Source organism: Heterodontus francisci, chromosome 13, assembly GCF_036365525.1.
Source record: "Heterodontus francisci isolate sHetFra1 chromosome 13, sHetFra1.hap1, whole genome shotgun sequence".
NCBI lineage: Eukaryota > Metazoa > Chordata > Chondrichthyes > Heterodontiformes > Heterodontidae > Heterodontus > Heterodontus francisci.
This window is the reverse complement of record NC_090383.1, coordinates 43646831-43658980: the sequence shown is the minus strand read 5'-3', so window position 1 is coordinate 43658980 and position 12150 is coordinate 43646831. Positions and strand designations below refer to the sequence as shown.

Sequence of the window (12150 nt, the reverse complement as noted above, 5' to 3'; positions counted from 1 at the left end):
ACCTTCAAACAGCTGCTCCCAATCTACATTCCCCAGCTCCTGCCGAATTTTGGGATAGTTGGCCTTCCCCCAATTTAGCACTCTTCCTTTAGGACCACTCTCGTCTTTGTCCATGAGTAGTCTAAAACTTACGGAATTGTGATCACTATTCCCAAAGTAGTCCCCTGCTGAAACTTCAACCACCTGGCCGGGCTCATTCCCCAACACCAGGTCCAGTATGGCCCCTTCCCGAGTTGGACTATTTACATACTGCTCTAGAAAACCCTCCTGAATGCTCCTTACATATTCTGCTCCATCTAGACCTCGAACACTAAGTGAATCCCAGTCAATGTTGGGAAAATTAAAATCTCCTATCACCACCACCCTGTTGCTCCTACATCTTTCCATAATCTGTTTACATATTTGTACATCTATCTCACGCTCGCTGTTGGGAGGCCTGTAGTACAGCCCCAACATTGTTACTGCACCCTTCCTATTTCTGAGTTCTGCCCATATTGCCTCACTGCTCGAGTCCTCCATAGTGCCCTCCTTCAGCACAGCTGTGATATCCTCTTTGACCAGTAATGCAACTCCTCCACCCCTTTTACCTCCCTTTCTATCCCACCTGAAGCATCGATATCCTGGGATATTTAGTTGCCAATCATGCCCTTCCCTCAATCAAGTCTCAGTAATAGCAATAACATCATACTCCCAGGTACTAATCCAAGCCCTAAGTTCATCTGCCTTACCTACTACGCTTCTTGCATTAAAACAAATGCACCTCAGACAACCACTCCCTTTGCGTTCATGATCTGCTCACTGCCTACTCTTTCCCTTCGTCACGCTGACTTCATTATCTGGTTCCTTACAGGCTTTAGTTACTACCTCCTTACTGTCCACTGACCTCCTCATTTGGTTCCCATCCCCCTGCCACATTAGTTTAAACCCTCCCCAACAGCGTTAGCAAAAGTACCCCCAAGGACATTAGTTCCAGTCCGGCCCCGGTGTAGACTGTCCAATTTGTAATAGTCCCACCTCCCCCAGAACCGGTCCCAATGTCCCAAAAATCTGAACCCCTCCCTCCGGCACCATCTCTCAAGCCACGCATTCATCCTGACTATTCTTTCATTTCTACTCTGACTATCACGTGGCACTGGTAGCAATCCTGAGATTACTACCTCTGAGGTCCTACTTTTTAACTTGGCTCCTAACTCCCTAAATTCTGCTTGTAGGACCTCATCCCATTTTTTACCTATATCATTGTTGCCTATGTGCACAACGACAACTGGCTATTCACTCTCCCCTTTCAGAATGTTCTGCAGCCGATCTGAGGCATCCCTGACCCGCGCACCTGGGAGGCAACATACCATTCAGGAATCTCGTTTTTGACCACAGAACCGCCTATCTACTCCCCTTACAATCGAATCCCCTATGACTATAGCCCTTCCACTCTTTTTCCCGCCCTTCCGAACAGCAGAGCTAGCCACGGGGCCATGAACCTGGCTATTGCTGCCTTCCCCTGGTGAGCCATCTCCCTCAACAGTATCCAACACGGTATACCTGTTTTGGAGGGAGATGACCGCAGGGGACACCTGCACTGCCTTCCTGCTCTTTCTCTGCCTTTTGGTCACCCATTCCCTTTCTCCCTCAGCAATCCTAATCTGCGGTGTGACCAATTCGCTAAACGTGCTATCCACGACCTCCTCAGCATCGCGGATACTCCAAAGTGAGTCCATCCGCAGCTCCAGAGCCGTCATGCGGTCTAACAAGAGCTGCAGCTGGACACACTTCCAGCACGTGAAGGAGTCAGGGACATCAGCCGTGTCCATGAGCTCCCACATTGAGCAAGAGGAGCATAACACGGGTCTGGCGGTCCACAAGGCGGTCTTCTTTAGGGCTGGTGGAGGGCCCTCCTGATCGGGCACCCTGTACACTACGGAGGGCCACCCCTGAAGCCCCAACCACCCCCAACGCACAACACTCCCCACCACCCCCCACCGCCTCGCTGGTGACATTGGCAAATTTTGAAAATTTGGGACTAAGAGCTGCCGGCCCGCTCAAGGAGGTGGAAGTCCCGCCCAAGACCAATTAAAGGTCTGGGGAGAGAAAAACCCTAGACTGGCTCCCCAGGCCTAGCGGAGGCGGGCTCACCACCAACTTTTCGGCCCGTGGACGGGGCCTCCCGCCCAACGAAAAATTCCAGCCATTAAGTCTAAGTCTATATTGCATCTCCCTATCCCTTCTGCCAAAATACATCACCTCACACCTCTCTGTAAACTCTACCTGCCACTTGTCTGCCTATTCTGCTAACCTAACCATGTCCTGCTGCAGTCAACTGGTATCATCACTGTCTGCCACACATTTCTAAATTGGAAGAGGACTAACTTCAATGGGCTGAGGGGGAATCTCGTCAAGGGTAAAATGGAACCAAAGGCTGACAGGAAAAATGGCAATAGAACAATGGGTGATCTTTAAGGAGATGTTTCAGGTGCAGGCTCGGTCAATTCCAACAAGGGGAGAAAGTAGGGGAACTAAAGTCAGGGCTAATTAGACGATGAGGGAGATGGAGAAACAAAAAAAAAGAGTGTGTATGATGTATGTCAGATGAATTCTTCAAGCAAGAACCAGGCCAAACATAATTAAGTTGAAAGAAGAAGTGAAGAGGAAAATAAGACTGTCAAAGAGAGATTATGAGAACAGAATGGCAGTGAACATAAAAGGGAACACAAAAATTTTCTACCGGTATGCAAATAGTAAATGGGGGCAGGGTGGGGCCTATTAGGGACAAAGAGGGTGCTTAGAGGTGCAAGACAAGGCTAGAATACTGAATGGTACTTTGTATTGGTGTTTACTAAGGACGAGGATGCTGACAAAATATTGGTAGAAGTAGAGATGGTATATGTAATGGATGGGGTGAAAACTGAAAGGCAGTATGTTCTGGAATAACTGGCTATGCTTACAGTGGATAAGTCACCTGGTCCAGTTGGCTTGCAGCCCAAGCTGCTAAAGGAAGTGGGGTGCAGATAGCAGGAGGGCTTGCTATAAATCTTCCAACCTTCCTGAGACAGGGGGAAGATGCCAGAGAATTGGAGAATGACAAATGTGACACCCTTATTCAAGAATAACTAGTGACTGCAGACCGGACAGTTTACCATCAGTGGTGGGTAAGGTTCTAGAAACAATGATCAGGGAAAAAATTAACAGGCACTTGGTGAGGCTCGAGTTAATTAAGGAGAGCTGGTACGGATTTGTAAAAGGCAGATCGTACTTGACTAACCCAATTTAATTTTTTGATGAAGTAAGAGGGAAGGTTGATGAAGGGAATGCAATGGATATTATACAGATTTTAAAAAGCACTTGACAAAATACCACATAAAAGATCGGTTAACAAAACTGAGGCTCATGAAATAGGAGGGCCAGTGTCAGCTTGGATAAAAAAATTGGCTTAAGGACAAAAAACAGTGAGTCATGGTAAATGGTTGTTTTTCAGTCTGGAGGATGGTAGACAGTAGTGTTCCCTAAGGGTCATGCTAGGACCACTTGGATATTGGAAAACAGAGTAAAATTTCAAAATTTGCCAATATCAAACTTGGAAATGTGGCAAACAGTAAGGTTGATACCAATCAACTGTAGTAGGACAAATGGGTAGACAAGTGGCAAATGGAATTTAATACAGAGAAGTGTGAGGTGATGCATTTTGCTTTCCAAAAATCCAAATACGCTATATCGACTGGTTCCCCCTTATCTACCCTCCTAGTTACAACCACAAAAAACTTGAGCAGTTTTGTCAAGCATGATCTCCCTTTCATAAATCCTCGCTGATTCTATCAAATCATATTATGATTCTAAGTGCTCTGTTCACAAGTGCCTGATAATGGTTTCGAGCATTTCCCTACTACAGATGTCAGGCTAACTGGCCTATAGTTTTCTCTCTCCCTCCTTTCTTCAACAGTGAGGTTACGTCTGCTACCTTCCAATCGATGGGGGCGGGGGGGCGTTCTAGAAGCTAGAGAATTCTGGGAGATTAAAACCAATGCACCACTATCACTGCAGCTACCTCTTTTAAAACCCAGGATGCAGGCCATCAAGTCCAATGGATTTATCAACTTTTAAGTCCCATTAATTTCTCCAGTACTAATTCTTTACTAATAGTAATATCCCCAAGTTCTTCAATTTCACTTGACCCTCAGCTTGTCACTATTTTTGGAATTTATTTGTGTATCTGTCGTCACAGTGGAAGACAAAGTATTTGTTTAATGTCTCTGCCATTTCCCTATTCCCCATTATAATTTCTCCTGCCTCTGCCTCTAAGGGGCCCTTGTTTACTTTCTCTGATCTCTTCCCTTTTACATACCTAATGGAAGCTTTTACAATCTGTTTATATGCCTCTTAGCTACTTTACTCTCATATTCTCTTTTCTCTATTTTTATCCATTTCTTGGTTATCCTTTGCTACATTCCAAAATCCTCCCAATCCTAAAGCCTTTTTGACACTATAAGCCTTTTCCTTTGATCTAATGCTATTTTTAACATACGAATTAGGAGCAGGAGTAGGCCACTCGGCCCCTTGAGCCTGCTCCACCATTCAACACCATCATGGCTGATCTGATTGTAACCTCAACTCCACATTCCTGCCTACCCCCGATACCCGTTCACCTCCTCGCTTATCAAGAATCTACCTCTGCCTTAAAAATATTCAAAGACTCTGCTTTCACTGCTTTTTGTGGAAGAGAATTCCAAAGACTCACGACCCTCAGAGAAAAAATTTCTCATTTCTTCTTAAATGGGCGGCCCCTTATTTCTAAATAATGACCCCTAGTTCACACAAGAGGAAACATCCGTTCCGCATCCACCCTGTCAAGAACCCTCAGGACCTATATGTTTCAATCAAGTCGCCTCTTACTCTTTTAAACTCAAGCGGATACAAGCTTAGCCTGTTCAACCTTTCCTCATAAGACAACAAGCCCTTTCCAGGTATTAGTCTAGTAAACCTTCTCTGAACTGCTTCCAACGCATTTACATCCTTCCTTAATTAAGGAGACCAATACTGTACACAGTACGCCAAATGTGGTCTCACCAATGCCCTGTATAACTGAAGCAAACCTCCCTACTTTTGTATTCAATTCCCTTCGCAATAAACAATAACATTCTATTCGCTTTCCTAATTTCTTGCTGAACCTGCATGCTAACCTTTTGTGATTCATGCACTAGGACACCCAGATCCCTCTGTATTTCACAGCACTGCAATTTCTCACCATTTAGTTAATATGTTTCTTTTTTATTCCTCCTGCCAAAATGGACAATCTCACATTTTCCCACATTATGCCCACTCACTTAACCAATCTATATTCCTTTTTAACCTCATGTCCTCTTCACAACTTACTTTCCTACCTATCTTTGTATCATCATCAAATTTAGCAACCATACCTTCGGTCCCTTCATCCACGTCATTTATATAAATTGTAAAAAGTTGAGGCCCCAGCACTGATTCCTGCGGCAACCACTCGTTACATCTTGCTAATCAGAAAATGACCCATTTATGCCTACTGTCTGTTTCCTGTTAGCTAGCCAATCTTCTCCATGCCAATATGTTACCCCCTACACTATGAGCTTTTATTTTCCGCAATAACCTTTGATGTGGCACCTTATCAAATGCCTTCAGGAAATCTAAGTACAGTACATCCAACGGTTCCCCTTTATCCAAGCACATGTTACTTATTCAAAGAACTCCAATAAATTGGTTAAACATGACCTTTCACAAAACCATGTTGACTCTCCCTGATTACCTTGAATTTTTCTAAGTGCCCTGCTATAACATCTTCAATAATAGCTTCTAATATTTTCCCAATGACAGATGTTAAGCTAACTGGCCTGTAGTTTCCTGCTTTCTGTCTCCCTCCCTTTTTGAATAAAGGAGTTAATTCTCCTGTTAGCCCCAGTAGGACCACTTTTCTCATGGGACTTTTATTCAGTTCAACTTTTTAATTCTATCCCTCTAGAAATGAACCCCAGTGCTTTGTTTTTTTTTAAATGGCCTTATTATCTTGTGTCACTACTTTTCATGATTTGTGTATCCATACACCTAGGTCCCTTTGCTCCTCTACCTGATTTAGATTCCCAAGCAGTTTGTGGCCTCCTTTTTCTTCCTATCAAAATGCACCACCTCACACTTACCTATATTAAAATTCATTTGCCAATTACATGCTCATTCTGCAAATTTATTATGCGTTCTTTTCTCAGTCTTCCTCAATATTAACTATACCTCCAAATTGGTGTCATCAGGATTATGTTGAAAATGTACTTTGATTCCCGAGTCCTAATTGCGTATTGCTGGTCCCAGCACCAATCCTTGTGGAATATCACTTCCCAACTTTTGCCAATCTGAGTAACTAGTTTTAACCCCTACTTCCTTTTTTTTTGTTTTGTCACCAGCTTGCTAGCCATTCTGCTACTTGTCCCCTAACTCCACACACTTAGTTAAAAACAAAATACTGCGGATGCTGGAAATCTGAAACAAAAACAAGAAATGCTGGAATCACTCAGCAGGTCTGGCAGCATCTGTGGAAAGAGAAGCAGAGTTAACGGAGTTCCGAAGAAGGGTCACTGACCCGAAACGTTAACTCTGCTTCTCTTTCCACAGATGCTGCCAGACCTGCTGAGTGATTCCAGCATTTCTTGTTTTTGTTCCACATACTTAGTCCTTAGTCATAATCATAAACAAAGGCATTTTAAAAATCCAAATCTATTATATCTGGACATCACCCTTGTCTACTCTGTTACTTCTTCAAAGAATTCAATAAATTTATTTTTTTTATTTATTTAGAGATACAGCACTGAAACAGGCCCTTCGGCCCACCGGGTCTGTGCCGACCAACAACCACCCATTTATACTTTCTTTCTTTGGCCTCCTTGTCTCGAGAGACAATGGGTAAGCGCCTAGAGGTGGTCAGTGGTGTCAGTCGCTGTGAGGCAACTATGGAGTGACCTCTCCATGGCGCATGCCTGGGCGAATGTATGGAGGTTGAGAGTTGCCCAAGCGTCAAAACCCCACATTTATACTAATCCTACAGTAATCCCATATTCCCTACCACCTACCTACACTAGGGGCAATTTACAACGGCCAATTTACCTATCACCTGCAAGTCTTTTGGATGTGGGAGGAAACCGGAGCACCCGGCGAAAACCCACGCAGACACAGGGACAACTTGCAAACTCCGCACAGGCAGTACCCAGAATCGAACCCGAATCCCTGGAGCTGTGAGGCTGCGGTGCTAACCACTGCGCCGCCCAGATTGACTAGAGAGAGGGTAGGCCTTTTACGGCTTTTTATTCAAGTATGATAAAACATTCTTGGTTAACTAATGTAGGTGAGTATTAAGGGTTAGGTACGAATGTGTATTAGTAACTGGCTATAAGGGAAGACCAATGTGAATTGTCCTGATGAGCTAAAAAAGAAAAAATGCCTCATTAGGACTTTATAGAGGTTTAAAAGATACTTAAATATAGAAAACAAGCCTGAAACAGTTTTTTTCAAATACACCAAGGCAGCAAGACAAGATAGCACTGGTTCAGAAGCCTGAAAGGTGAACTTAGAACAGATGACAGGGAACAATTCAAAAAGGTGATCAATAATTCTAATAAGTTATGAAGAAGAGTGGCTGCGGTTGAGCAATGACTCATTAATCAACAATTAAATGCTACAACAAGCAGGTTTGGAATTCTGGAACTGCAAGATCAAATGGACAGAAGGTCCTGCCGAGCCCACCTTCTGACTAATAACTGCTCGGTTTCAAATTAAGACAAATTATTTAGCCATCAAATGAACTATTTTCAAGTTTTCAAAACTGAAAAACTTGCTTTCATGAGAAGGAATACAACAACAGAGATTCACAGTCACAGGTACCAAATCACATCAGAGATCAACAAAAAGGAATATATCATTTTGCTATAGGGTACAGAAGGCGGCACCCAGAATGATTGAGGGAATGAAGCCAACTGAATTATGAGGGGCGATTACGTAGGGTGGGCATGCTTTCACTGGAGGTGATGTGATTACTGTCTTTAAAACTCTGAACTCCTAATCTAGATCATGACAAACTGTTTTACCTCACCCAGAACAGTGGAACTAGAGAAGATGGCCCTATGCTTGAAGTGGGTGTAGACATTATTTCAGTGTGTGAATCTGTAGAACAGGCTTCCAAGGGAGGTAGTGGAAATAGAAAATATTGATTCATTCAAATTTAAATTAGATAGATTTCTTTCAGAAAATATTTTGGAATACAGTATATGAGTAATCTGAGATATGAGATGTGGTAAGTGTAGTATGTTTGAGAGAAAAATTTGACTTTGGGCCGATGTTTCCCAAAGCTTTCCACCATTGGAGCTTTCCTTACATCATGTCTGGGTCTGTGTGGACTATTTGAGAGAGATTGATTTCCATGATTAGTTAACAATTCCATTATTGTTGAGTCATGCAGTTACCAGGATGATAGAAGGCGAACTAGATGGATGTTGACTTTTTTAAAATCTAACAATTCGTATGTTCCGCATTTGTAAATGGAAAAAGTAACTCTTGTAGATGAATAATCCATCAGATGGTTTAAACAAAACAATTATGGGCCTCAAGATTATGGTTTGGATAACAGATTCACGTCTTCATATCTGAAAGTCATCTTCACACTACTTTAGCAAAGGCATTAACTGCTTCAAAATAAATGGATTAACACTTGTTCTAAAAAAATTCAAATAAATGCATAAAATGTATTATTCCACCATATGATTTCATCATAATTTTGAAATTAATTAACAGAATTTTAACCTCTGGGAAAGGTTTAATGTTTTGGAAATGTAACTGCAATCACTTAATAAAGGAAATTTTCAAATTTTTCGTTCTAACAAGAATATTTACCTGTGCTCCACGATCATTGACCAGCTCAACTGACCACCTGCCCTCGTACTGAATCCACACAAAAATTCCTCCATCAGCATCACACGTCGCAAGTTTCTGAAATGGTTCATTCCATCGCACGAGCACCACCTAAATACAACCAGCAACAGTTAAGTACATGAATTAAAGCAATGGAGGGTGGTAGACTGTGGTGCTCATACAGGAGGATGGTAGGCACTGGCGTTCCCCAAGGGTCAGTGCTGGGACCACTGTTTTTTTTGCTGTATATAAATTATTTGGATCTTGTAATGCAGAGCAGAATTTCAAAATTTGCCGATGACACCAAACTTGGAGGTGTGGCAAACAGTGAGGATGATATGAACTGCCTGCAACAGGACACAGCAGAATGGACAGACAGGTGGCAGATGGAATTTAATACTGACAAGCGTGAGATGTTGCATTTTGGCACAAGGAATAGGGAGACGCAATATATATGTCATGGTACAGTTCTAAAGAGTGTGCAGAAACAAAGGGACATGGGGCTGTATGTGCCCCATCTTTGAAGGTAGCAGGACACACAGAGAGTGGTTAGCAAAGCATTTGGGATCTTGAGCTTCATAAATAGAGCCATTGAGTACAAAAGCAGGGAAGGTATGCTGGACCTTTATAAAGCTCTGGTTAGGCCCCAACTGGAGTACTACATCAAGTTCTGGTCACCATACTTTAGGAAGGATGTGAGGATCCTTGAGAGGGTGCAGAGGAGATTTACCAGAATGGTTGCAGGAATGGGAGATTTTAGTCACAAGGTTAGGTTGGAAAGGCTGGGGTTGCTCTCCTTACAGCAAAGGAGATTGAGGGGAGATTTAATAGAGGTGTACAAAATTATGACAGGCATAGGTAACCTAGACGTGCAAAAACTATTCCCATTAACTAACGGTACAAGGACTAGGGGACACAGATCGAAGGTTTTGGGCAAGAGATGCAGGGGGAATGTAAGGAAGAACTTTTTACGCAGCGGGTGGTAATGACCTGGAACTCGCTGCCCACAAGGGTGGTGGAAGCGGAGACAGTCAATGATTTCAAAAGGAAATTGAATGGGCACTTGAAGGACTATGGGGATCAGACTGATTGGACTGCTCCGTGAGGAGCTGGGCATGGACACGACGAGCTGAATGGCCTCCTTCTGTGCTGGAAATGACTATGACTCTAAGATCAGAACCATAAAATGTTAAAAAACTAAGGGTTATGATTAAAAGATTCAAAATGCTGAAACCCAGTCGCATAACTGTTAATACTTATATCAAGAGCAGCACATCTGCATATCCAGATGTCATTTTTTAAGCAGGTGCAAAACAACCTAAAAATGTTTTTGAACTGTAGCCATGAAATGAAGAGCACATACAAATCACCAAGGATTCCTCACAAAAAATTAAAACTCAGCATTTTTAGTAATAATTAGGCTTTGTAGGCTTAAAAGGGACACAGCCCCCATTAGCAGAATACATTTTACATAGTATGATACAACACACCTCTCCTTAAAAAAAACACAAGTAGTGTTGTGGACAATGCAACTAAACATTTAATTATGACAAAAGCAAAATACTGCGGATGCTGAAAATCTGAAATAAAAACAAGAAACGCTGGAAATACTCAGCAGGTCTGGCAGCATCTGTGGAGAGGTTTCAGGTCAGTGACCCTTCTTCAGAACTAGCAGATATAAGAAATGTAAAAGATTTGAAGCAAGTAAAGCAGGGGATGGGGCAAGAGATAACAAAAGAGGTGCTGATAGGACAAGGCCACAGAAGGTCACAAGTTCTACATTGGGGAGACCAAACGCAGACTGGGTAACCGCTTTGTGGAACACCTCTGCTCAGTCCGAAAGCATGACCCCAAACTTCCGGTTGCTGGCCATTTCAACACACCCCCCTTCTCTCATGCTCACATATCTGTCCTGGGATTGCTGCAGTGTTCCAGTGAACATCAACGCAAGCTCAAGGAACAGCATCTCATTTACCGATTAGGCACGCTACAGCCTGCCGGACTGAACATTGCAATTTCAGAGCATGACGGGCCCCCCATTTTACTTTTATTTATTTTTTCTTTTTTGTGTTTATTTTAATTTAGTTTGTTCAGTTTGTTTCTCCTACGTCTACCCACTGTTTTTCTTCATGTTTGTGCTTGTGGCTGTTCAGTTTACAGTCCATTAACACCTTATCTGTACTAATGCTTTGTCTTTCAGCACACCATTAACATATTGTTTGTCTTTGCTCCATGACCTTCTGGTCAGCTATTCTGTTTAGGGGCGGCACAGTGGCGAGCACCGCAGCCTCACAGCTCCAGCGACCCAGGTTTGGTTCTGGGTACTGCCTGTGTGGAGTTTGCAAGTTCTCCCTGTGACTGTGTGGGTTTTCTCCAGGTGCTCCGGCTTCCTCCCACATGCCAAAGACTTGCGGGTTGATAGGTAAATTGACAATCGTAAAAAAATTGCCCCTAGTATAGGTAGGTGGTTGGAGAGTTGTGGGTATGTGAGGGAAAAGATGGATTAATATAGGATTAGCATAAATGGGTGGTTGATGGTCAGCACGGACTTGGTGGGCCGAGGGGTCTGTTTCGGTGCTGTAACTCTCTTTGACTAATTTGTATTTTAATAATGTCCTCCATTACCTCAGGTCCTAATGTCTAATTTTTTGGCTTAAAGGGATTTCTTTTGTCTAATTACACTCCAGTGCAGCTCCTTTGGGCCTTCTACTACATTAAAGGTACTATGTAAGTGCAAATTATCATTGCTATTGTCTCGAGCTGCTTTATGTAATTAATTAATTACTCAAGTGTAGTCACTTGTTAGGTAGGCAAACACAACAGCTAAGCTGCACAAACAGCAAATGAGATAACTACCCAGCAGTTAGTCCATTTTGGAAGCCAATAATTGAGGAATAAGTCAGGGTATTGGGAATATTCTCTGCTCCTGGTTGCAATATTATTGGATCTTTTACATCCACCTGAACAGGCAGAGAGGGGTGCAATTTAAAGTCCCATTTCAAAGATAACAAAAAATTATGCAGTACCTAAAAGTAATACACATTTTCTAGATCATGGATGGGCAGTTGAGACCTGTTGCTTGCAGTTCCTGCACCATGTGGGAACTTCAGGACACTTGGCACAGAATTTAGTGGAACCGGCAGAGCTCCCGACACTGGGCTGAAAAGGAAGTGGGAACCCTGCCTCGGCCATTCAAAGCCCCCCTGGCTGTATTTAACTGCACCTGGGCAATTAATAGTCCGGCGC

The 12150-nt window shown here is 43.0% G+C and overlaps 1 protein-coding gene across 4 annotated transcripts in view; it reads right to left on the bottom strand.

The window, feature by feature from the left end:
- The window catches only part of tulp4a (TUB like protein 4a), a 560980-nt gene that overhangs the window by 353859 nt on the left and 194971 nt on the right, over positions 1-12150 (bottom strand). For all 4 annotated transcript variants that reach the window (XM_068044726.1, XM_068044727.1, XM_068044728.1 and 1 more), the window contains one exon: positions 8887-9015. In XM_068044726.1, coding sequence (XP_067900827.1) covers positions 8887-9015 — 129 coding nt within the window. The remainder of the gene's footprint in view (positions 1-8886; positions 9016-12150) is intronic.